Raw genomic sequence first — 27,412 nt, 5'->3', positions numbered from 1 at the left:
TGGCTGCGGCTGCTGTCTGACGGAGGGCTGGCCTCACGGTAATGACTGGAGTCAGGTAACCACCGGCCAGACCGAGTCGAGCCCTCCTCGGGAACGGGTTTAGACACGAAGGGAGGCGGCGAGAGTGACTTTCCGACACGGTTTCACTTCGTCTCCCGGTAATGCCGCGACTTTCTCTTTGAAGCAAAACTTTATAGACCCATAAAGTTTGATAAACATTTACGACGTCGCGCGCGGACTCGTGACGAGCTTTGAGTTTCGGAGCCAGCTCGCTGCAGAGGCTACTCAGGTGTTCAGTACACAGTGGGATTAGTGTTTTTTTTTTTTTTTTCTTTTGCCACATATTTCATCGAGTTGGAAGAAGGTTTTCTGTTTTTTTGCGCTGTTTTTGGTCTTGTTTTACCGTAGCGTACTCCGGTTTTCTACTTGCTTTCGTTTTGAATATTTTATTGGACTTGCAGTATCAAGTGGCCAAGTTAGAACAGGTAAGTCTGTTATGCTGTTATGCTAGTTCAACCAAACTTTCTCATCTCTGCCTCAAGTTTGGTGTGTTCTGGTGGGTTGACACCTTTTGACACTGGGCCAACTGGTGGAAGTGATCCCAGCCAGAGAGCTGAACAGCCTCACCAGCTGTTGACTTGCCTGACCTCCGTAGAGCATTACAAAAACCAAGGGTTATACATTAATACAGCTACACTTTGAAACACCGTGTAACTGCTCTGAAAGTTCACTTCTGATATATCTGAACCTTGTTTCTATTTTTGCACCAAGGTCGACTCAGCCTACAACCTTCACAAAAATCACTATAAAACTCCCATTGGGACTCAGAGTGTCTGTGGTACTCAATAGTGAGTTCATACTTGATGGTATGTTTTATTGTATCTCCCAAGGTATCACTACGCTGAGATATGTGCATAGTATCCATCTGAAATTTATTATAGGAATACTATAGTTCTTTTTTGTGAGGATGTGTCAGTACTGAACCTTTTGAGTAATTATGACAAAGCCAAATAGAGGCTCAGTGTGCAGGTCTGCAGGGCATAAGGCAGTTTTATGATGCAGTGGTTAAGGTTTGCATCTGATAGTGATGTCTTGCTAGCTGCAACTCCCTCACCACAAAACACACACACACACACACACACACACACCTACACACACACACACACACACACACACACACACAGGATCTCAAGTTCTGCATCTCACATTAACCACACATTCGTTTGCACACTCACACACACATACAAATTCACCTCTCATGCAGCACCACACAGAGCTATTTCAGCATTTTAAACCCACAGCTAGGGCAGGTCACTGCTTGATTAGAAAAGCTCAGGGCTGTGTGACAGCTCGCCATACAGAAACACACACATGCACACTGTGTTTAGCATGCAGCCCAGCATGTGGTAGTTAATGGGCAGAGATCCCAGCATGGTTCTTCTCTACCAGCCTGAAGAGCTGAGGGGCTTGAGGCCATATACAGGGGGTGTTATTCACCTAATTGCACCTCTGGCTTATTCGACTCTCAGGACTTTCTTTAAGGTTTGTTAACAAGGTCACTTATGCCTGAAGTTTTAAAGAGAAGTTGCACTTATGTAGGATCACTGCCCAGGTCACATTACATGACCACATGAACTTCACAATGGCCAAAGGGGCAACTGGTTCCAGATCAGTACTGCTGTTTTAAGATGCTTAAAGCACATCCCATGCTTCAAAGAAAAGGAATAGCCTACTGATCTAGGAGGATCACTGCCCAGGGTAAATGACGACATAAACTTCACCGAGGCCAAAGAGCTAAGCTGGCACTCTTAAATGAGCGCTGCTGTTCTAACATACTCAGTACTAACAGTCCAAGGATGAATCAAGCTTAATAAATCAGAGGACTTAGTTACTTGTGTTACCGCACTTGACCTGGGCAGCTTTGTAGGAACTTTTACACAGGGGTTTAGTTATCAGTTGTGTGTCTGTCACTGGTTTTATCGTTCACTTTAGGTGGACTGGGATTCAGATCAAGACATGGTGGTTTTTAGCTGTTTGAATTTTGTGCTGACTGCTGCAGCCTTCTGTCAAGGGCCGCACTGCAGCCTGTCTATTCCAGTGCTACTTCTCCTTTTAGCTGTTCCAATACACAGGTATACGCCCCCTAGAGGTGACATTGAAATGGAATTCTATCTTGCAGATCACATTTGGTAAAAGTATTGAACATTTAGAAAGTTTAATATTGAATTCAGTCTTTCACTTGAACGTAGCTTGATCTGGAGCCAAACAAGATCAGATCTCTCCTGCACAGAATCAAGTTAGATTGTAACTTAAGCCTCTGATACTTTATACATACAGGGTCAGGTGTTTAGACTTAACCAAAATCAAGTACAGGGAATATATAATAATATGGGCCTGGGCCTTTATTTACCTCAACTGCAGAGGGTACCAGGCCTTTATTGGAAGCAGGCTTATATTAGAGACAGGCCTTTATTTCTAATTCCCTCTGTTTGATAAGTATATTTGCTCATATTTTAGTACGAAGCCTCCTTGTTTTCTGATCTGCTTCTGTTGGGGTACGTTAGGTAGACGTTTTTTTGTTACTGCAATGCATTACGATAATTACGGTAATCGACGACGGCACGCTCCAGAGACTTCCGCCGGCTGAGCCATCTTGTGGCACTTGTACGTTACTACAAACTACAGTTACAAACAGGCACCAGGAGTTTACCGGTATCCACCGTTGTTTGCATGTAAGCTGAAGCTAACTGAACCTGGGCGCCGATGTGTTCCCGGTGATCCAGCCGAGATTTCGGCGGGTGTCCGGGGCTTGGATCGGGAGGATCAATGCGGGCCGTGGGCGCAGTGGAGAGGACAGCGGTGGAGAGAGGAGACAGACACGGTCCAGCCTTATACTAGGTTTTGACCTAGTCTTGTTTCCTTTGTTTTTTCCCCCGGCCTGTATTTGAGGCCGGCCTTTATTTGTTCGTGTCGACCACGGCCCCGGCCATTATCGGAGACCCGGCTTTTAATTGACTACCGGCCACTATTAGAGGAAATACGGTATTCAACTTCTCCCTCCTGCATGTCTGTTGCCGTTAAGCTGAAAAGTTTTATCTCTAATGGTGCATGCGAAATGTAGCATGGAGCGCAGGTCAATACAAGGGAATGCGCTTGTCACTTGCAAATCAGATTGGTTTTGATATGAGTCTGCAGAAATCTGTCCTCATGTGCAAGAAGAAGAGAGAGGAGAGGAGTGGGCGAGATAGCTGTAAAAGACAGATAAAAGGGCATGAGAAACTGTGTGGTTGTCAGCACCACCAATCAGCTGCAGTTTTATCTTTTTAAATCATACTGAAGAGAGCAGGAGAGAGTCAGACATTGACAAAACGGAGGGAGATTAAAAAAACAGAGATAAAGGGGAGGAGAGAAAAGAGCGACTGGGAGTGATGAAACCCACCACTTCTTCTCCTGGCAAGCCGGGTGATGGATGAACGTTCAGCTGGAGGGAAATTCCTCACTGCCACCATCGCCCCCAGCGTATCTCTCCGTCTCTCTTTCTGTCTGTCTCTCTTTCTCCCTCTATCCTCAGTTTAAGTGATATTGGATTATTCAAGTCTCTCTCTCACCCTCTGTCTCTCCCTTTCTCTCTCTCTCTCTCTCTCTCTCTCTTACATAACATCATCATCAGAAGTCTAACCCCCCTGCGACTATGACGGGTTCATTTTTCACTATTGAGAAATCCTGTAATGGAGACATCAAGTGCTACATTACAGCCCAGTGGACAAATCTGATCTCTGTTTCTGGAGTATGTCACCATGTCAGTTCCCAGCATACCTGAGCTGCCAGCCACACCCAGGCCTTTACCTGTGAACTAGTCCTAGTCTGAATTTCACAGGAACTCGTCCTTTTATTTGTCCCTTTTCCTTGGGTCTTTTGTGTATGTGGAGAAGGCAGGATTTTGAGGCGGAACAGTTTACATCATTGTGTGTGTGTGTGTGTGTGGTATTCTTTTCATTTGGAATAATCTGTTTACTTACGCCTGTGAAATCCTAGCTGACAGTTGGTGAGAGGAGGAGGATATAAAAACATTTACCATCTTAAGTTTACTCTCTCTCCCCCTCTCTTCCTCTCGTAGGCAGCACACCCCTTTCTCTTACACTGACACCACCAACAATACATTAATCTAGTAGACAAGGATTAGACAGTTAAGTAATGTCTTATTGGTGTGAAGGTAATGGCCTGAGGAGATAACATAAAGAAAGAAATGAGCCCTCTCTGACATGATGATGAAGTTCGCTTCTTAGTTTTCCAGCATTTGCCCAGCTCTTTATCATGGATTCCCTTTAAAGTCTTGTCTAAGTGCGGCCCCATTAAGGAAGCTGTTCCCTGTGCTTTGGTGGCCTTTGCAAATCATAAATCCATGTATCTGTCTAACTCTCTTTGTTGTCTAACAATGATGGCAGTAGCTGTCCGCACTCTTCTTCGCTTCGTGGAAGCAACTTTGTGAATGATATTTTTTAAATGTGATCAATGAGTGTTCCCTTATTTCCACCAGTTACCATGGTACTTTGGGTTGCCATGGGGTTCCCAACCGATCTTTGCGTCTGTAATAGCCTCCCATACTGTGATGATTTTTAACAATAGCAAATTACACACTTTTCTTCGTGGATGGTAGAAGAAACTTTCAGTGAGTCACGCCTGCTTTTATCTTGAAGTGTGCTTTGAATAGTATTTGCATTACCAGTTATAATTTGTTTGATTTTCATGCGTTGGTATCTAGCACAGTTAATCAGTGTATGCAGCGTAAAATCCAAATCCAGTGTTCGTACTCTGTCCATACTCCAGCCATACAGCGTGTGATGGAGCCTTTCAGCTTTTCCTCACACCAGCCAAATTTGTCTTGTCTTGCTTCATATTCGGAATTAGCAAAATGCCTGTTAGGTGATTAAGTACTTCCGTGGTTTTTAAGTTGTAGTACCATACTTCAAATGTTGCTCTGGCCAATGTTGGACAATCCTAACCCTAATCCACTAATACCGTTTGCCTACCCAGGTCAATAGAGTGTATCTTGCCTCTCTGAGATGTGTTTATGACCTTGGTGTGTTGATCAAGTTGTGGAGAATACTTTAGGTTGCCCAAGAGAGATGAAGGCATTCCTTTGTACCAGCCTGCTGACCCTGGTTTAACCATAGTGGTGGTGTGATAGTGCTATTGACCTAGTTGTTATTGAACCCTACAGTGTTGGGTCCTGGGAACTATCCAAGACCTTTAACCCTGGTAGGGAATCAGACACGGCTGAAAAATGAACATTAGTATATGCTTTATTTAGCTTCCCATAGACTTGAACAGTCTCAAAGGTTGTAACATTACTCTGAGGATCAGATATATCAGGTTTTCCTTGCCAGGAAGTTCTGTTTGTCCACCTGAAAATCCTTGAAAGTGTCCATAGTGTCCTAGAACTTAATTTCACATATTACAAAGTAGTAGACTCATGCATATGATGGACAGATTGTACTATAATTTCCAATTCCCAAACCTGGTTTTCTCTGGACTTTAGAGAGCTGTAGGTAGTAACATAGACAGTGTGGTTGGTTCACAAAGGGGGCAGAGGGTTGATGCTGATGCCGGATGATGATGGTAGGCCACTTGAACTGCTTCAGAAGCCCTAAGCATGGATACACACAGTATTTGTATTCATTCAAGTACTGTGTGTATTCATGCAGTATTTGTATTCATTCAAGTGCCTTGTGCAAGGAAAATGCAAAACAGATTGGATATTTTACATTCTCATTTAGATGGCAAAGAAAATCTTAGGTTACCTGCCTAAGGTTAATAAGAAAAACCTGTCCACACCTCAGCCCCGCTGACAATGAGCTAACTGCAACAGTGAAGTAGAATCATTGTACAACTGAGAGCTGGGCCGATATTGTATGAATTATGCTTCTAAGAATGGGAGTGCTGTTGTTTCTGTTTTTTGTCTTTTGGGTGAATATGATTTTGATCTTGATCAGGAGTGAATAAGTACTCATACTCTGTGAAGATTGATACATGTGGGCCCTATAATCCTTCTTCAATACCAGCAATGCAACACCTAACTTTTCTTACATTTGAAGTTCCACGAATTTCAGAAAGTCATTTGATATGAATTCCTCCCCTGTCTTCCTCACGGCTATAATCCCAGAGAGCGCGGGAGGGTGGGGTGTGTGTGTGTGTGTGGATGGATGGATGAGTGTATTATCTCTAATTTCCTTCTTGGCGGGCTGGAATGTCAGCTTGTTTGTCCGCCACGATAATGAGGAAGGAGGCAAGTTAAACATTAGATTGTCTGACTTGAGAGCTACAAGGTGACTAGGCACCCTTGCAGAATAGATTTACACATAGGCCTATGCCGTGAAATGCTGTGATTTGGCATTGCAAGGTCTTACCAGCTAGTGCTGAACGAGTTATTATCTCTCCTACAGATATTTACATAATTCAAGGTAAGACTTTTCAGGCTACGTCATATCTGTTGACAGTTCAGATTAGTTACCTTACAGATTGTCTTTGTAAGGTTGTACCATGCTGCCCTACTGTAGTTTAATTCTGATATAAGCTGCTATGTGTTATGTGAGATGATGTGTGTAATCTTGGCTGAGCTACGAGGCCCAGCGGCACACAGGCCTCCAGGCTTTTGACTCCATGACAATAGTGAAAATGAACCGAGACCGGATTACACCAGTCCTGCATTCCTCTCCAAACCTGTTTGAGACCCACACACACACACACACACACACACACACACACACACACACACACACACACACACACACACCCTAATCCTGTGCACACACAGACAGACAAACCACTGAAGCAAGCCGTTACATGTCACACACACTCTTGCTCAAAGTGCAGAGAGAATACTTAACAACTAGAGGAGTGTCTGCGTGCGTGTGTGTATGTGGGGAGTCAGAAAACTCATTAGTAGAAAATCCTAAAATAGTTCTACCAAAAAGAGGCCAAATGACAGAACAAAATCACTGTGAGTTCCATTGTGCTGGTATCAATTCTGCTTTTTGATGACACCTCGCCGTTGCTGTGCATAAACTTGTGAATATCACTTTAAAAAAAAAAAAAAAAAAGACAGGCATGAGGGTGTACTGTAGGTACACCAGTGCTGCAGAAGTTACTTTCACATCTTGGATACTTGTGAAATCTCTCTGTGTGCATGTCTGTGTGAGCATTCAAGATACGGAGAAATGGAGAATGGCACACAGAAGTTGAAGAACATCTTTGTGGAGTCTCTCTGTGTACTGTATGTGTGTCAGGCTGCTAGGTTTGACGCACACGCTGACAGAATGTTTATATTGTGAGACAGCCTGAGGTGTCTTGTCAGGACTTGTCAGAGCAGGTGTCTTAAACTGTGATCCCGCTCTTCTCTTCACATCACTTCCTCTAATGCATGCTCTCTCGTTCGTCTTAACTTCTCTTGTTCCTCGCACCATTTTCCCAGTGCATAATGTCTCTCTCCCTTGCTCTCTGTCTCGTTCGTTCCTCTCATTCTCCCTTACATTTCTAGTTCTTTCTCTCTCTCATGACTTGTCAGCTGTATGGTATGTGAGGCAGTGTGTGAAGACTCAGTCTTGTGTCAGTGCTTGTTCCCTCGTCGGGCTTTGTTTGAACAGCGACTCGACGAACAAGGCTGCAGTGTTGACCTTTCACTTCTTTCTCTTTCCCTCTTCCTCTCTCTGTCTCTGTCACTCCGTCTCACTCTGTGAGTTTGGTCAAGTTGGCCATAAATGCCAATCTTGGTTCCAATTTCTCATTTCCCCTTTGAGGATTAAAGTGAAAATCTACCCTAAAACAGAAGAGGCATTTGTTATTCATGTGAGCTTAAGCTTTGGGTTTTGGGCCCCCATACAATAATTGGACTGGCTCTAGAAAGTGTCTTTTGATACCATCACATAATAGAGACTTGACTCTCTTGTTTCAAACCTAAAAATACTTTCTCTTGTAAACGGAGTTTGCCAAGATTACAGTACATGTTAACATTTGTGAATTATTTTCACTTTAAATCAACTATTCTGTTAACATTTTCAGGCTGAAGACACACATATACGTCACACATTACACTTCCATCATTTGTTAAACTCAAAGATAAATAGGAGAGGCTATAATGACCCAGCAGTTCAGGGCAACTTTGCCTTCAGTCACACTGTCTCTGTTTCCCATGCAGCCCCAGCTAGCTTGTAATCTTAACTCCAACAGAATACCACAAACTCATTCAAACGCATTCCACCTCAGTGTTAAAGACCGGTGTTACCTCACTCATCATGGACACTAATACATGTCTTTAAGCATTTATGTTCAACGCTGACGGAGATAAAGCCGTAGATAGGAGAGTTCATGAACGCCAAAACATGAAACCACCGTGATTAAGACCGTCTGATGGGAGACAGTTGATAACCTATAGTTTCCTGCCTTGGAGCCAGGCAAGGTTGTGACTACAGTATACGTACATGTGTGACTATATTTTCAACTGGGCCATCAATCCAAGTGACAGCTGCATTGAATTAACCCTTTTATATGTGTGCGGAAATCCTAATCACAGACGTTTGAACTGGATTGAGGATAATATATTACTAATCTTGTTAATGGGTAATGTATGTAAATATAACGATCATAAAAACATAATAAACATAATGTATGTTAACATAGTCAGTGAGTATATGTACATCCAGCCTAATAATACATTATTAACTCTTATTTACTCTTAGTCCAAATGAACTGACTGCATACAAACATCTCCGGAGTGGCACGACCTCGCTGACCCCAAAGTTATTTTGATGTAACTGATTCACACTTCAACTGTGATTTCCACACTTGAACTAATACAACAATCTGACTTCTTCACGGTCGGATTAAATAGATAATCCTGCATATTAATCATACTCAGAGAGCCAAGCTTACTCACCCAAGCTGCATAGCGCCTGTTATTCTTCAGCTTCACCAAGCATATGTTCTGAATGACCGTGTTAATGTCTACAGCCCTCTCTGTTGATTGGATGATTGGATGACAAGGTTTTACAAAGGTTTCATCATCCTGTCATGTTTGATCTGCTGTATGGATTTAATGGCTGTGGAACCTATTTTCTCGCCCGAAAGCCTTCCTGAATTAATATTTTAAAAGTGAGCGTTAGATAGTGATTTTGACATTGCTTGGGATTAGAGGGTTGCCTTCATTTGGAACCAACATCAAGCAATATGCGACTATATATTTATGTATATGTAAACGTTTTTCCAGGCTTTTACTTTGATGTGCTATATTAATGGCTGCACAAACTATGGAAAAATATTTCATTTTTATCCTTCTATTAGCGTAGAATTTTTCACTAGAGACTTGGTAGACAAAGTTAATCATAGTCAGTCTTTGTAGAAGAGCTCCTATAGCCGGTTTAATCCAGAAACGTCCATGTCACAATACATACTGGATCAGCCCATATGGAGAGTCTAGAGGTGAGGGACCGGGTACAGTGTGTGTGTGTGTGTGTGTGTGTGTGTGTGTGTGTACAGGACTGTTCCATTTCCACACGAGGGGAAGGATACTGCGGGTAGAGTGGGGCGAAAGCTAAGACCAGCCTACCTCCTTCTGAACAGAGTCACTATTGTGTGTGTGTGTGTGTGTGTGTGTGTGTGCGTATCTATGTGTGTGGTACCTGACAGAAGGCCATTGATCGCTCCCAGCCTTCTTATGGCTGTAAAACATAGAGGACGAAAGAGAGCGAAGGAATTTGCTCCTTTGGGTGCTATTGTTACATCATATTCTCCTCTCCTAATATGATTTACCTGAATTGTCAGTGCATTAAACTTTATTTATTCTAGCCACTGAACACTGCGACCTATCGTAGATTTCTTTTGATATTCTCTTGCGGTGATGCCTTTGATGCTCTGAAGCGCATGTGTTCTGGTGTGATCATTTGTGCGGCTGATACTCTAAATGGGATTGGTAGGTTGATGAAGGCTTTGATGCTTTGAAGCGCGCACGTTATTTGAACTTGTGCGGTACTTCAGAAGTTAGGCAGCGGTAGGACTGTCATGTCAGTGAAGTGCTGCAGTGATAAATGACTTGGAGTAAATCTGTGATGTATGTTGTTGACTTTGATAATCTCCGACACACTCCCAAATCTATTATACTGTTAGCACTGTGAGAGAGACACACACACACACACACACACACACACACACACACACAGAAGAACAGCGGAATGCAGTGTTTTCATTCCTCTGACCCGGACTGTCAGTCAAAGAAACTTTGCTGTGTGCTGTTGGAGCTGGCCCGTCCAAACCCCTCAAATTCCACTCATACCACACACACACACACACACACACACACACACACAAATTCACCCCACTGTGTCTCAGATTTATTTCTATCCAGATAAGCAGGATATCCATCTCCAATAATGTGATTTCTGCAGCAGAGTCCGGAAATGGAAATCGATAGCTGATGAAAAAGCACTTTACAACAGTTCGCTCTGTTCATCCCTCACGCTGGAGAGTGATTGCCTCTTTGATTGCCCCGTCTCTGATTGAAGTTCTATCCAGGAATTTGTTTTTACAACTTGTTAGCCGTCTGTTTCAGTCAGGCCCTTCCTGAGCGGCGGCAAATGACGACAGCGGGGGATGCGTGAGGTCAGAGATCAGGGTCGTTGTGATTGGATGTTCTGTCTCCTATCGTCTGGAGGACAGCGGTGTTTGTTCTCTTCCTGTTCCCAAACATATGGAGGGAAGGATATTTCCAATCTACAATGGCCTTGGAGCACTGACTGTCTGTCTGTCTCTCTCTCTCTCTCTCTCTCTCACTCTCTCTCTCTCTCTCTCTCTCTCTCTCTCTCTCTCTCTCTGTATCTAATAATTTCAAGTGGTATAGGTTTTTCTAAACTCTCTACTTCTTTCCTCTTATCTAGTACAGTTCCACCATTTACAGTTTACACAGTGTAGCTCCTAGTCTCACATTTCTACACTGGCTACACTGCCGCTGCGCAGGTGCTCCACTCCACAAGAGGAAGTGACTTGAAAATCCTGCAGTCCTAATGCTGGATAGACGCGGGTTAAGGAGACATGCAGAGGCTGCAGCATGCAGCGCCGTAAACGAGCCCCTAGCAGTTGAACTGCACTTCCTAAGCAAAGACGATTCCAATCTAGCGTTACTAATGCAGGTATTAGAAATTAATGAAACCATTAACGTTAGTACATGTAGTGCAGCGATATCACAGAGTGCTTTTGTAATTGCACACAATCTGACACCCCCTACCCTCGTTTGCCTCCCATTTGCCTCTCTTCCTAGAATAGTCCCCCCCCCCCCCCCCCCCCAATCTCCTCCTCTCTGAGAAATGGAGCAGAAACATCAAAGTGCCGTGAAGCAGGGTGGCCAGGGGTCTAACAGCAGTGTAATTGCATCATCGCACAAAAACAGAATGTCACTGGATGGCCTTTTTATGACCCACCCCCCTCCACCCATCCCCCCTTTAGTCCTGAAGCTGTTTTAGCAACTCGGTGTATGCTGAGCCATGTTGTGTGTTCAGTGACTAATATTTACAGAATCAACACTTTTCAGAAGACTGCTGCTCTTTGATCTTTTACCATGCCCCCTTGACGAACAGTACATCCTAGCTTATTTTAGGGGCGGATTCAGACAAATCAACGCTTTGCCTGCCCACCTCTCCCCCTTGTTAAGAGTGAGCAACTTGTCCACTGTCTTTGATCATATAATGACTGGATTATTAAAATTGATTCTTGGGCAGAGAGGCTTGTCAATGATTGACCCCAGCTTGGTGATACCTGTGTCCGCGGGGTAATATGCGTACAGCTGCAGTCTTGTTAGTGTCATGACTGAAAGGTCACAGGTTTCCATCCCTGTCAAAGTGTCCCTGATGCTGAAATGGCAGACCCTGCCCTTTGACCTCTCTACTGAAATGTGAGCACATATCCATGTCTGAGTGGAATATTTGAAGAAACATGTTCCTAAATACTTAGTGTGAAATATAGTGGAAAAAAGTGCTCTAAATTCCTGAAATTCCTGTTAGACGTACATCACCATTGGTATTATATTCTCAGTCAGTCAGTGGTAATACAGAGCTAGAGGAGGCAGAGACTATGTGAGCGCTACCCATCAATTACACTGATTGTACCTTAGCCTTTTCCATTGTTAATGGGTGTGTTGGCGTTTCTTTTCAGGGAACTTCTTTTTAAGCACTCAGAGAAATGAAATGCTAATGCTTTGCCTTGTTTGGGATTTGCTCTGTTTGAATATAATGAAAAGGCTTTCTCTGATGATTTGGATTCTGCTGAACACCAAAATAGTTTGTTGAGAAGGTCTTCTGGAGCACCTTTTGATTAAAAAAAAGAACTGCAGCCTCTTGCAATTTGTGAATAGTAGCGCTGAAGGTTGCCATCTCCATTTTGATATATAGAGAATTGTGCATGCCCTACTTGTGTGCACTACCTGTGTGTGTGTGTGTGCGTGTGCGTGTCAGAGAAAGCCGCAGGCATTGAGCTATGATACTAAAGGATTCCGTATAGTTTTTCATTCCAGACTCCCTACTGTTCCTCCATCTGTTCGCGCAGAGCTAATGTCACCACACTAGCACTCGGCATATAGACTTCATGGCACCCCACTAGGCAAATACACATTCTTATATAAACACACACACGCACACACATACAGACACTAGGCAAATATACTTTCTTTTCGCACCAAGGCACGAGGAATGTTTGCAGTGAAACCATGCTGACCGTCTGCAGTCAGGCTGACTGACGTGAGAGGCTGCCATAGCAGTACAGAGTTCCTAGCCTCTTCCCTATCAATCACTCATAATGCACCAGGTAGTTTTACGCGCTCCTCTTCTTTTCTCTTTCGACTTTGACCATAGCTGCTCCACTGCACACTGCACGGCTGAGAGATAGAGACAGAAACTGGGAGTGTGGGAGGTCATACCAGAGAGGTCAGACAACCTCCTGCTTGCTCAACTGGCAAGCGTCTATAGGACCGGAATTGTTGCCGTGAAAAACAGAAAACCGGCTATTTTAATGGAATTGAGTCTCGTTGCAACACAGTCAGCTGGGCTGGCAGGCAACAGGTGTTACAGGTGAACTGCTGTCTGTAATTAAATGGCAGCCAATGAGCTGTGTTTATGGCTCTGTGCCGTGTTGCTGTTCTGCTACCGCTGTTTCGTTCCATGAAGTGCCTCGGGAATACTGTGAATTGACAGAGGCAAGGGTGCAGTGAACAAGTGCAGAGTCTGTTCCGTCCCACAGCACATTTCGTGGGGTGAAGTTCTTTCTGAATACCAGAGGATGATTGTGGGAGTTGTGTGAAAATTCGCAGCTAAGGTGCAAAGATTTATCGTTCAAGTTAAATTTTAACAATAATTAAACTTCCTCTAAATGGATGGATACCGCTCAATAAAGAACAGTAAATGATTTTCTCAAGTGCTGTACAACATGATGAAGTACAGATACAGAGGAGTGACGTGTCTCAGCCCTGACTGACTGACCCGAATTTGTTTCTTGATCCTGGTGCCGTTGGAAATAGAGCGAAATCTAGAACAATCTCTTATTTTCTGTCTGTCCCGCACAAGCTATTTTCTTCCCTTCTCCATTTCTGTGTGTCCAGTCACAGGTTGTGCCATTTGGTGGACGCTTTTTACTCCAAGTGCCTACATGAGTGCACGAGTGTATTTTGGGTAGCCTCAGTGGGGAATTGAATCCCGAACCAATCGCTCCAGTCTGTATCACCCCCTTGCTCTCTTCCGCTCCCTCTGTCTTCCTTTCTCTCTCCCTCTCTCTGCTCTGGTCCCCTTGACTTTCTCCGTCTCTTAACTTTTTGACTTTGTCTCCCTCTCTTCTCTACCCTCCTGTATCATGTCTAATTATCGGAGTCAGCGTGTGTCTACGGGGAGCTCCTCAATACCTCCTCATCAAAGCCTCTGTTTGTGTTTGCTTGTTTATCTCTGGCTGCTATTCTGGGCGCTCTCCTGGAGCCCTGATGAGACACAAGCCTCCACTCCCTACGGAGGCTTATACTGTAAGCTGTCATAGCACCTCCAGTCATTCAAAACACTGCCGAGATGAGATTTTTGTCTCTCTCTCTCTGCGTCTGTTCCTCTTGGAGGGGTGCAATCTCTCATGTCTCTGAGTCGCTCTCTATATACCGTATATATGTTCACATGTGCTTGTGCCGATCCGTCTCCCCACCTCTGTTCTTTAGAGAACTCCAGCGTAATGAAAGGCATGCCAGGGGTTGTTTCTCAATCTGTTTTTTCTTCCTTCATCCTCTTTGATCATCCTTTCTTTTTCCTCCCGCCACAGTACACTGACATATTCATATTGTTTGTTGTGGGCCCTGTTCCCCTGTGACACCCCCCCTCCCCACCCACCCACCCACCCACCCACCTCGTTGAGAGAGGTGAAGGAATCCTTCAGGTGCAGGTAAAGAGAAGTTTTCTCGCTATGATAACTAAGTCTCCCTCAGGCCCTGAGAGATCTGCCGTGTTGCAGCAGCAACCATCAGCTTTACTGTGTTGCTGCTTAACTGGTGCAGCCTGGCGGGGAGGAACGAGAAACCTCATTTGTTGGAGGGTTTGGGAGAAATGAGAAAAGCGGGCTGTGGATCGATGTACCAAAGCTTATTTTGGAAGTTTGGTGGTGGGGAGAAGAAAAGGTGTCCTTTTTTTCCAGAATTGGAAGTGCGAGTGTTGCGACTGTAATAGGGTGGAAAAGATAAAGTCACTGCTCAAGTTCCATCTCCCCATTGGTGTCCTTAGGCACTAGCTTGTTTGTTAGTTTGTGCTGGGTTTGTATAAAAGTGGCGTGTATGTGTATGTGTGTGTGTGTGTGTGTGTGTGTGTGTGTGGTTACTGGTAAGCAGAGGGTTTGTTCCTCAAAGCTCTGTGATGGCGATTAGCGATGCTACCAGTGACAGTGTGACATTTGTTACACAAATGGGGCCGTGTACTACCCAGATCTTTCCCAATGTGAGATCTCGGTTGCTGTGGTGGCTAAATGATTTTTGGTGTAAGAAACAACTCCTTACAGACCACAGGGGATTGTCAGAGACTGGGAGTTTATTGCTGTCATCGTGTGAAAAACGCCAATAAAGACGATGTTTTCACTATAATTGTTACTTCAGTTATGAAATCTTTTTTTGTTCACAAAACCCACCCTATGTAGAATTACAAAAATGCATGGGGGCCAATCTCAAATAAGTTTTTGTTCCCCTCAGTTCCTGAAAAGTTTTTTTTATTTAGATGTGAGGTTTTCCTCTAACAGCAGAGTTATGGTTTGTGATGGTGGGAACTCACTAATGACTGAGTTGCTTTTTGGGGCGCTGGTTGCTATGTATGGCTATAGTCTATGCTCTCTCATGTATCTCTGAGTTTTTGGGAGCTCAAATATTGTCCCATTTAGTGTCAGCTGCAGGGGGAAACAAATGTGGCCCGTGCTCATTTGCTTGGAGACGCCTGAGGCCGTGTCATGAAACTTAATGGGGTGAGAAGAGACGTTTTTGGTGAGGGTGGGATTACTGCGGAGGATTGTGGGTCATGGTGGCTCCGCAGACGAAGGCGCGTACTTGCGAGATACTTGTCCAATTACATGCTTCACAAATAGCCATGGCTCAAATCCTGCATCTGTCATCTTGTGCACCCACTCATCGACTCCATATCCTCCATATCCTCTGATGTATCAGGGGTGGGACTCGAGGATTTTAAGGACTAACCCTGCAATGCTGTTTGGCTCTGTTCTCCATACTGACTCCATTAGGCCTCCATTAGTCTCCATTAGACTCCAGATGCATTTTGTGCATATTTTACACTAGCAGAGACAGAAAAATAGTAGAGCCCAGACACCATCAAAAAATGGACTTGTAAACAGATGAAAATGTTAAGTAGGGTTTTAAAAGGATCACACCAGATTCATATGAATTAATAGCGAGGGCTCTCTCTCTCTTGGTAAAAACAAATAACGATCAAACCCAATGCTGAGAGTAAATGGATCCACTTGATCTCTTAAACCTCTAATCTCTAACCTTTGACCCCGTCTTGTTGTGTCGCAGGTGCCAGAGATGGATGAGGCGGAGAAGTACCAACAGAGACTGCAGGCCATTGCTGTGAGTCCACCTGCCACACACTCTCTCTCTCTCTCTCTCTCTCTATCTCTCTCTCTCTCTCTCTCTCTCTCTCTCTCTCTCTCTCTCTCTCTCTCTCTCTCTCTCTCTCCCCCACATACACACACATTTATCTATATATGTACTCGTACAGAAAGAGAGGGCAAAGGGACTAGGCTGTGCCCTGTGAGCTGTCCATAGCTCCTTAATAATTTACCCAGGGTGCTGTGTGGCGAGCCAGGGCCTGCCTGGTCCCACGAAAACAACACCAGAGGGTTGCCATGGGCACAGGTACTCTTCTCAGCGGCCGAGTATTATGGGATAGGTACCTGGTGTCTATGGCGACAGTGTCCTTGTGACAGATGGTTGACCAGGTGTCCCCCTCCTACTCTTTCCCACTGATGTTTTATTCACTGCTATCTCTTTTCTTTCTTTCTTTGTTTATTTATTTACTTACTTCTGTTTGTCTATCTGTCTGTCTCTCGGTCTGTCTTTCTCTTTCCATCTTTCTTTCCGTCTTTATTTGAATAAAACCTTACTCCTCGTGCTCACTCCCTCTCTACCACACTCTCAATCATTCTCTCTCTCTCTCTCTCTCTCTCCCTCAGGAGAAGCGTCGGCTGCAGGAGGAGCAGGACAGAGCCAAGAGAGAGATGGAGGATGAGAGGCTGAGACTACAGCAGCTCAAGGTCTGACACACATCATGCACAGAATACATCTAACTGTTCTGTCACTCATTCACACACACATACACACACACACACACACACACACACACACTTTCCCATAGAGTGCAGCCGTCAATTTAGTTAGCCAAAATCCTCTGCGGAGTCATTCTAGCTTGTTAGCAAGCAGATACCCTCCAAATTAATTTCCAAGACACACACACACACACACACACACACGCACACACTCTCTCTCTCTCTCTCTCTCTCTCTCTCTCTCTCTCTCACACACACACACACACACACACACACACACACCCTTCCACACTTCCTGGTTCTGCCAGTCTCTGACAAGGTTAAAGGCAGGCCTTCCTTCGCTGAAATCAGTTTTTATGCGAGTGTTTACACACTCTGCGACGCACCGAGCTGCTCTATTGTTTTCACATCATTTCCAGATTGGCGTTCCCCCTTCCTACTCCACTGTGTTACACGGCCCTGGGGCACATTCCTCAAATTGTGTGTGTTTGTGTGTGTGCAGGCATGTGCATTCAAGAGAATACTTTGCATATGCGTACCAAATATGTGTGTGTTTGTGTGTCTAAATGAGTATCCGTATGTGAGTGTCTATATGTGTACAGTATATCAGTTTGTGTGTGACACTACACACGTTTATTGTATCCATGAGATCAAAGCATCAAACAGAAACAGCCCTCGAGGAACCATTTTAATGATTAATCCGATGCTCGTTCTCTCACGGGAGGTCTTTACATCTTAGCCTTTAGTACATTCATTAGCCTTGGTATTGACTGTTGCGTAAGCCCAGGGCTGCTGTTGTCAGATGTAGGGAGGTGATAGGAGGGAGCAGCAGCTTAGCTCCTGACCTGGGAGGAAGTTTAGGGAGGGCCGTGTCCAGCCAGCCAAAAGCACCGGGAGGGGAACAGAGCGGGCGCTTGTTCTGCACCGCAGGAGAGAGCACAGAGAGGGTTTTGTGACGCTTATAGGGTTAGGAGTTAGCTAGTGGCTAGCAGCTAGCACGATTTTGGAAACATAGGGCCAGGGGCTGGAAGGTGGTGTGGGTTTTCTGATGCTTTCAGCTCAGCAGTTAGTGAGAAGCTTGCAGATATCACCCGGCTTTGCACAGCAGAGTGGCTGCTATGCATGCTTCGCACTGGATAGTAGAGCATATGTCGCATGATTATGACTGAAATGATAATCCTGGCTGTTTTTGCTAGAGGAAATGTAAACTACTTCAGTGATCCCTGCAGAGAGATTCTCTTTCCTCTTGCCCTCCTCCACAGGGAGGTCAGAGGTCAGGCTCAGGGATTCACTTGCTCAAGGACACTTCAGCAGGGCCGACGCTTGCTGGCACTGGTGTTTGAACCTGGGTCCGCCGGTTGAAGGATAGTCGCCCAACTCACTATGCCACCCATACTGCCATTATGATCAAAATTGTTGATCACAATAATTAGTCTTGATGATCTGGGGACCAAAACTGTTTTATTGCATGTTTTCAACTACAGCAGACATTCTAAATGAAATGTTATACCATCGACGTGATACCATCCCAAGTATTTTTTTTGTATCAAATTTAAAGCAGGTGAACGGATATGGCAAAATTATATAAAATGTCCTCAATATTGCCAAAAACTTTCCCGCTCACTTGAAGTGGAAATGTCAGTAAAGAAATGATGCAATAAATAGCGATGGGCGCATTTGTTAAATGCATAATGAGATAAGCCTGGCATGATCTGCCTTATGTGGTTCAAACTCATTGCAGAACAATTCAAAAGTGGCTTTTGACATCCTGAAATGTTGTCTGTAAAGTGTCTGTCCACCACAACCTCAGAAATGTCGTATCCGCTGTCACTCTCATGTATAAGGTGCAGTCGAATATTGCATTCTTTGTGTGAAAGCATGAAATATGGCCAACTTTAGCTGACACTCGAGAATGATAACAACTTCCCCGATACTCATCAATTCTTGAATTACTCTCCATTGGATGTGTTTTGTGTTTTTTTTGACATTCAGGAAGCCAATTTATTCACTTCAACCCAGGGGATGGGAATTTGCATTTTATGTTTTGCTTTACAGTGGCTTGGAAACATTTTGGAGAATGAAATTGCGATATACTATCATACATGATTATATGTGCAGGTGTAGTAGAACATGAGTGTAACTCTGCAGCAGCACTCAAGGCTGGATTCACTGATGGAGATAACCCATGTCCTTGAGCAGATCGTTTTTCTACCTTTCTCTTATAGAAAAATCATGTCCGTAGGGCTAGTCTTAATCAATATGGGTGAAATAAACCCACAGTTTCAAACAACATGAAATGTATAGGTACTGTAGTTTGAGATGGACTATCATGCTCGCAAGTGGGAACTCACAACATATACATCTGCACGGGATCTCTCTCTCTCTCTCTCTCTCTCTCTCTCTCTCTCCCTCTATTTCACACACACAAACACAGACAGCTTTGAAGTCTGCGCTATGAGCCCTTTGGGGGTCTGATGTGACGCGACATTGGTGAGAGCCAGAATGTTTGAGGAAGTAAATGCCGGCTGCAGACTTCCTTTCCTGACTCCTCTGCACTTGAGCGAGGAAAGAGAAAGAGAAAATGAGAGAGAGAGGGGGATCTAAAGGACAGCTAAAGAGGAGTGAGGGAGAATGGAAACGAGGGGAAGGCAAAATAGAGAAGGGTTAGTCCCTTTATGTGGCAAGGAGGACCAGGTAGGGAAATGACAAGGAATGGCGACAACAAAGGAAATGAGACGGATTTCCTTTTTTAAATGAGTATGAGAGTTAAAGGAATGGGATGGGACACCTGTTGGGTGTATGTGTGTTTCTGTTAGGCCCTTGAAACTGTTTGCGTAGAGGCAGCCAGTGAGAGAGTCAATTCTACACCTTATTGAGAACTGTGCTCTTCTCCTCCCTGTAAAACATGAAAGCACCCGGTTGGTTTGGTTTACTGCAAGCATTGAGTAGTCAGAGGCAGCCCCGGGCAGCTTTTGTTCACTGGGTCATGTCTATTTACTGGAGAGTGGTGTAGGAAGAAGAAGAAGGGAAAGAAGGAAAAGCGCACATGTAGGGCTGGGCGATATCGATATATATATATCACGATACGGCTCACGTATGTAAAATCATCATCTCTTCCTCTCTCCCCATCTCTACCTCATATTCTATTTCCCTCCCTCTCTTCCCTCTTCCTTCTTGTCCTCTCTCCATCCCACCAACTCTCTCTCTCTCTCTCTCTCTCTCGCTCTCTCTCTCGCTCCAGAGGAAATCTCTAAGGGACCAGTGGCTGATGGAGGGCCCCCCCCAGTCCCCGACCTCCCCGGACACCCAGAGCCCCCGCTCCCCTCTGTGGGGCTCCCAGGCCCAGGAGATCGAAAAGCGCATTGACAAGTATGGCCACTGCGTGTTTGTGTGTGTGTGTGTGTGTGTGAGGGTGTGTGTGTGTGCGCACGTGTGCATGAGTGAGAGAAAGACCAGGAGAGTTTGTGGCTGCTTGGGAAATTTTTATTTTTATTGTCGACGCTCAATTTATAATTGATAGTTACAGCGTTCCGGTTTCTATTTTTGTTTCTTTGTCATTGTTGCTGCTGTTGTACAATATGTATGCTTTGGCAAAGTAGGTTTTATCATGCCAGTACTACACTTGAATTGGAACTTAGAGGCCGAGTGAGAGAGAAACTGAGTGTGTGTGTGTGTGTGTGTGTGTGTGCGCGCCCTGGTCTAGCCTGCACACTCACCAGGCAGGACTAGCCCTCTCTTTATTGCAGCGGACAATGTTGTCAAGTCCCTGAAGACTGTACTCCTCGAACCGAGAACCAAGCTTTTTATAGCAAACAGCCACCGCTCTGCCTCAGTCTCCTCCAACTATCCTCACACACTATAAAATATGGCTATGATCATATCTTAGCCTCACATTTGAAGATATGTTTACATAAATAGACTTAAATGTATCATAAAATATGAATGTATTGTTTGTATGTTTTTGTGTGTGTGTGTGTGTGTGTGTGTGTGCGTGTGACTGTCTGTCTCAGGTTGCAGACAGAGAGTCAGCGGTTGGCAGAGGAGGAGGAGAAGCTGAACGAGCAGATGGAGGATGGCCAAACGGTGAGGAACTTGCGCACACACACACACACACACACACACACACACACACTCTCTCTCTCTCTCGCACACACACAGACCCACTCACATTCTCGCACACACACAGACAAGCACACATTCCCACAGTGGACACAAAAGGGGGTGGGAATATGTATCGAACAAGCTTGCCCCATCACCTTCCATTAAGCAAAATTTTCCCACAATTTCTGTCTGTGGCTTTCTGCCATGAATAATGCATTTCCCTCTTAATGTAGCTTTGATGTAGCACCTCTTGTTCAAAAGCAGGAACTTTATGAATGTAAGCAGCCCTCTTACATAAACAATTCAGCACTTGATCCATTCTGGAATTATTGTTTCGCCTCAAGGCAGGCGCAGGATTGTTTACCTCACTTCATTGAAGGTCTTTATAGTAGAACAAAAGAATTCTCCCTCCCGTTCGACTGTGCGCTCCAGGGTCTTTTCTAGTGAGTTTTTTTTTTTGTAGCTATCGTATATTCATCTTAACCTTGGCTTTTGGAGTTTAGCTTAAATCAACTGAAGTCGTAAACAGTGGATTCCAATTTTAATAGCTATTATAGACAATTAGGCACGCTGGCTGTGATGGAGGAGACTTTAAACGTCTCCCTCAAGTGACCTCATCCTCAGTCTGAAATACTTCAAACAGACCACGCAAACAAATCTTTGGTTTAGTGGGCAGGCTGAGAGTGACCGACAGCTAATTCCTGCCAACTCCATCAGGCACATGTGTGCATCTCCTTCCCTGATTCATCTGTTTATCCCTTTTTGAGATTAACCATTTTCAGAAGAGCCTGGAAATGTTAAAGGGGTGATGAGGTCACTGGAGTTGGGCTTTATTATAACAGGCACACACACACACACACACACACACACACACACACACTCATGCCTACTGTAGGTCACCTTCGTCTCTCCAGATCTGACGTGGTTAACTAGGCATAGTACTGTACCAACCTGGGAAAAAGTATCAACTTCTCAAAGGTCAGGTATAGGCTTTGCAGCTCATTGACTCCCCCTAGTGGTTAGGAATAAAGTTGTTAATCATTTCTCAGCAAAGATCGTCAAAATCATCTCAGAGCACACATTAGCTAGTTTTACAGTCCTGTGCTTATCAGGGACAACTCAACAAGTTTAGAACATAGGATGGAAACGTGTTTAGACAGCCTGAGGCAAAATCAGTCATGGAAATGTCCTGAATGTGTCTGTCTCCTCAAAGCTTGTGTGACTCATGCTCTAATATCCGCCCTTCATTTATTGTGTCTTCTCTCCTCATCTTCCCATCAAAATACACTGGAGGGGAAGAGTTCTTGGCCCATATAGACCGAGCTTCTCTTTGGTACAGCTGGGTATCGAGAGAGGCTTACCGTTTTTTGGTGTTGATAATGATGTTTTGAGGCACTGAAAGGTGGTAAAAACGGTAGTAGAAATAGAAATAAGGATCGCTAGAATTACTGTTGAAAAATCTCTGATACTTTGCCTTGCTCATAGTAGTGCTGATGTAAGATCCTTGACCTGGTTCTCTTGACCACTTCTGTTTTAATAACCTGAATGGTAAAACTGACTCTGAATCAGCACTTCTGTGCTGAGATGCTGATGAAAGTCAGTCATGGTCTGCATCCCTCAGCCCTTCTACACTGAACATAGAAAAAATTGTGACACACACACACAGCGTTTTACCTGTCCCGCAACAGTATATTTAACCCCTCCCCTTTCTCTCTCATCCAATAGGAAGCAGTGAAGGTGGCAGAGGCCGCAGCAGGTGAGTGGGGTGAGATCAACAACACATTGGCCCTTAGAAATGTTAGAGTTAGAATGGACATTATATGGAATTAAGTTGGCATTAGCTTTTTTCAGACAGCACGATGAACTGAAACATAGAATTGACATTACAGAATAGTCAACGTGAGCATTTTCATGCAATTTGACAAGCTCAAAAACATCCACAATATGTAGCAAAGAAAGAGTATAGTATCGCCTGCCTTTTCCAACACTCAAACTGTATTCTGTCCAATACATTTCCACCCTGTAACACTGTATAATGTAGTAATTATAACCTCCCTGTACAGACCTATTCTTCTTGGGCAGCCACCACCTGTTAGCCACAGCTGTTCTTCTAATGCTACTCTTGGTTAATTACATCAGTACATATTGATTAGATTTCATTTGTTTAATGTTTGGACCCCTTCCCATGTTTCTGTCTCTGTGAGCAAAGAAAAGGACCGGTGTTATTGGATACCAAGAATAGAATAGATTGCCTCTCTAAGCCAGGACTTGGTTGCAGTGTTGCACTTGTGTGTAGATATTATGACAAGATAAAGTTGTCCAAAACAAGCACAGGTGCATGGATATGCCACATGGTCTTTCTGTCTATCTGAGAGAGCATAGAGGACAGTGGACTCCATAAAAGACAGTGAGAGGTACAACTTGGTTTGAGTAATTTGGTTTGAATGCATACTTAGCCAATGCTCCACTTAACACTGCATATGTGAATGAAAATCACTGCTACCTGCGAACATTACTGTAAATACTAACTGTTCCTTTCACAGAGGTAGTCCAAGGTGCTGTTGTGCAGAACGGACAAGAGAAAGCCACAGGATCAGGTGGGTACTGAGTCAACCCTCTGTACGGTTAGTGATGTCAGCATCCCTCTTGTCAGCCTGACTCTGAAAACAACTTATTGCCTCTCCTCACTTCCCCTTGTTAAACACGATCAAAACACCCACTTATGTTAAACCCCGTAAAGACTCTGTAATCCCCTGTAGATATACTCTGTATGCATTGTACATACTGTTCTTCAGACATTTGCATTAGAAAGGAAGGAGTGGCACTGGCATGCCTTTACTTCACAGAAAGTTCATATATGCACTGATGAATATTTAAGCATGTTAAATGAGGATTAGCATATATATGTATGCTAATGGCGGATCAAGTGCATAAGTTGCGTTTTTAGAGGGCAGTGGGTACATGGACATGTCAGTGGGGATACTGCTGAAGTTGTTGAAGTTGACGTGAGAGTTCTCAAAATGAAATGGTCCTGTCCGCTTGTGTTTGAATCATTGGGGCTATATGGGGAAACGTTCTTGCCCAGACTGCAGAATCTAAATTCACATTTTCTGAGTCTTTTATTCTGTTTCTACACTCTCTGTCTCTTGCTTTCTTCTCGGTGTCTGTAACATCTATTTCACCAGCCTTCACTTCTTTCTCTTATGATTTATCCTTGAAATGTCCTGTTTTTATTATTTTAACATTTCTCTTTCTCTTGCTTCTCTTGTGTTTTAGCTTGATTTTCCTCATGATGGTACAATTAATATCCACTCTTGCCAGGGTTTACAGTCTGTTTTATAACTACTGTAAAAGCCTCCGTTTGCTTAAAATTCTATCCTGTGTGTGTACTGTTCATAGTATGTGGGTACAACAGTGCTGTCCCTTTATTAGCTTCTACATTTTATATAAGGGCAGAGATGAGTTACTTGGCTTGTTAACACTACCACAGACTCAGAACTGCTAGAACCTTTTGTTCATTGCATTACAATAGAACAACTAGCAGTATTGAACTGAGACGTATTGGTAGCAAAGCAACAGGCGATTGCAATCAAATATATATATAATATATAAATGCCACAAATATTTCTCCTTTACTGACATTGATATTCATTTGATCTTTTATCTTCAGAAACAATTGAAGATGAAGTGAAGAAAAACCTCTCCCCGCTACTGGATGGAATGGCCGCTGTCCTAACCAATGGCGCGGCAGAGGGGGAGATAGAGGCCAATCACGATGCCCCGGAAGAGAACGCTCCATCCAGCACCAACGGACCAATCGGAGCCCCTGAGGGCACTGTTACCATGACGTTCCTGGGTTCCTCTGAGGTGGAGCCTGATCAGGTTCCAAATGTCAAGATTAATGAGGAGGAGGAAGGGACGTTGGTGATGCGCGCAGAACGAGTGATCATCACAGAGGAAGGGGACGATGCACCCGAGGATCTAACTCCGCAGGAAGGGCAGCGGGAGGTCGGGCAGCCGGAGGACACCGCTCAGCCAAACTCAGATGCCCCCGAGGAGGGAGGAGAGACTGCGGAGGAGGAGGTGGCGAAAGCGGAAGCAGCTCCAGAAACTTCCACTGAACCAGAGGGACAAAAGGAGAGTGAGAGCGAGGCAGCTGCACCCACCGCAGAGGCAGACAAACCAGCTGGAGAGGGAGAGACGGAGGGAGACGCAAAGACAAACGAAAATGGAGACGCAAAGACAAACGAAAATGGAGACGCAGAGACAAAAGCTGAAGGAGAAGAAGACCGTTCGGAAGCGCCTGCCTCTGCGCAGCCGCAGTCCCCGGCCGATGCTCTAGAGGGCTCCGCAGTGGCTTCAGTGCCAGTCTATTCGGAGGCGCAGCCCTCCTCCCTCACCCCCAGGGCAGAGGCTGAGGGAGAGGCTGCGGCTGCACCGGAGGACGTGGCACCGGAGGGGGCGGAGGCGGCCTCCATAGCCCCGGCCCCCGCATCCCTCCCCGGTCAGTTCCAGGAGGTGTCCCTGGCCGACCCCCAGGAAAACCAGAGGACAGAGGCGGGGCCGGGGGAGCAGGAGCCCCTACTGTCACAGGGCAAAGTCCCCCAGACCCGAGCGGAGCCAGCGGCGGCCAGCGGCCCGGTCAGCGCAGAGACACTCACCCCAACCAGGGCCAACCAGGGAGGGGAGATCGCAGCTCCCAAACGTAAAACCTGCCAGTGCTGCTCCGTCATGTGAACGCCACCTCTGACACTGTGTTCGGTTCCCCTCTCCCTCTCACGGTCTGTCTTTATCCTTCATTCTGTCTCTCTGTAACACTCTCCTTCCCCTTCCCCTCGTTTTGGTCCCGCAACCAAATTTCACACGTGCAGGAACTACTCCCCTCTCCCCTCTCGCCTTCTACCCTCCTTCCCCGCGTTTGTCTTGAAACTCCCTTATCCCACTCCTGAGCATTGATACTCCAAAAGGAAGTGAGCTCTCTCCAACAGGGTGAAGGGTGGGGAGGTTGTGGACCGGAGACGTCAGTGTTCAAGTGCCTTGTGGAGCTCCCTACCCAGGAGTACAGCTTTAAATTCCCTTCACACAATAAGACCAAAGTTTGAGCTTTGATTTGATTTTTCTTGGTCAGCAGACTAAATAACCAGCCAACCAATCTACACCGGGTTAAAGAACACACATGCCCGTTGTCGGCTGGTAGTACACAGTTACTGGAAAAACAGGGACCAAAGATGTATTACTTGCACATCTTGTATCTATAATTGAAAGGACATTTTATGATCTAAATGAGTGTCTTCTTGGGAGTCAACTCAAAAAAAATGCAAAGATCCAGAAAGGTGATGAGAGGATAATATTGTTTTATTTCAGTGATTTAGGAGCTGAATTATTTTATAGATTTGGGTCTTTTGTTAAAGAGAGAAATTTTTAATCCAATCCACGGCCAGAACATTTTTATTTACTCTGTATAGTTACCATACATACAGATATTGTCAGTCCATAGACTACTGTATGAAATGGTCTACCTTACAAACGGCATGGTATGCACCACTGAATACTATTTTTTTTTTGTGGACCATTGTCACTTTTAAAAGGGAAATTATTTTAGAATAGCTGTAACTATGAATTTTGTATTTTACCAAACATACTTTTCAAGAGAGGCTCCATAGCTCCTGAGATTGCTCTGTGCATGGATGAACTGTATATAAAATAAGTATCTGGAATTGAGAGTGGCTGGGTTGTTGTACAGAAACATACTTTGTTTTGAGCTTGTCAATTTTGAAACAAGCAACATGGTTTAATGATTAAACTGACATTTGTGAAACATTGCCTGATGTTCTTGTTTTTCTTTCTGTTCTGTGTATTTGTCTTGAAATTTGACCTGAAGCATGTTTGCTTTTCTTTCCAGTCACACTAGATCCTGACAGAAGCTTTATCTCTTCAAATGATTATTGCAGTAACTCATAATATCAGTTTACAATCAAGCAGTTAATACAGTATGTAAAAAAGTGTTGTTTGTTTGGTCTTTGCACTGACTCAGATGTTTTCACCATAATAAATTGGCTAATATTGAGAAATAAATAAATGAGAAACAATCTGCAGCTTATTCACAGACCACTAATTAGTCCCCTCATTCTCTTGTAATGTATCAAATATCAATAATTAAAGGACATAATATGTGCACATCTATAAAACCCTGGGTAACACTTTATTTGAAGGGGGGTGAATAAGGCTGACATAACACTGTCATAACTATGTCATGACAACTGACATGAACATTAATTAAACGTTATGAATGTTTACGACTGTTGTCATTAAGTGTCATTTGGTTGATAATGACACTTTCAATGCAAAGTTGACACTGTTCTAGATGTCTCTGTCATGACAACTTGACATTAACCAAAGGTACATAACCTGTCATAAACATATGTCATGACAGACTTCATTATCAAACACAAATAAACCCTTTGGTTGTATGTGTTAACATTACATT

At 44.3% G+C, this 27,412-nt stretch overlaps 1 protein-coding gene across 2 annotated transcripts; it reads left to right on the top strand.

Moving 5' to 3' along the window:
- palm3 (paralemmin 3) lies at nucleotides 1-26,747 on the top strand. Of its 2 annotated transcripts, none has more exons than XM_071913636.2 (8): nucleotides 1-485; nucleotides 16,073-16,126; nucleotides 16,732-16,812; nucleotides 20,066-20,193; nucleotides 20,835-20,907; nucleotides 22,651-22,690; nucleotides 23,469-23,522; nucleotides 24,596-26,747. In XM_071913636.2, exons 2-8 carry the CDS (start codon nucleotides 16,082-16,084, stop codon nucleotides 25,660-25,662), a joined length of 1,488 nt encoding a protein of 495 aa, XP_071769737.2. In that variant the 5' UTR covers nucleotides 1-485; nucleotides 16,073-16,081; the 3' UTR covers nucleotides 25,663-26,747. The 2 variants fall into 2 exon arrangements, with proteins under 2 accessions (XP_071769737.2, XP_071769738.2); XM_071913637.2 differs by having other exon boundaries at nucleotides 3-485; nucleotides 22,651-22,681.
- The last annotated feature ends 665 nt before the right edge of the window (nucleotides 26,748-27,412 follow it).

This window comes from Centroberyx gerrardi, chromosome 3 (genome assembly GCF_048128805.1).
Source record: "Centroberyx gerrardi isolate f3 chromosome 3, fCenGer3.hap1.cur.20231027, whole genome shotgun sequence".
Classification (NCBI taxonomy): Eukaryota; Metazoa; Chordata; class Actinopteri; order Beryciformes; family Berycidae; genus Centroberyx; species Centroberyx gerrardi.
This window is presented reverse-complemented; position numbering and strand designations above follow the sequence as displayed.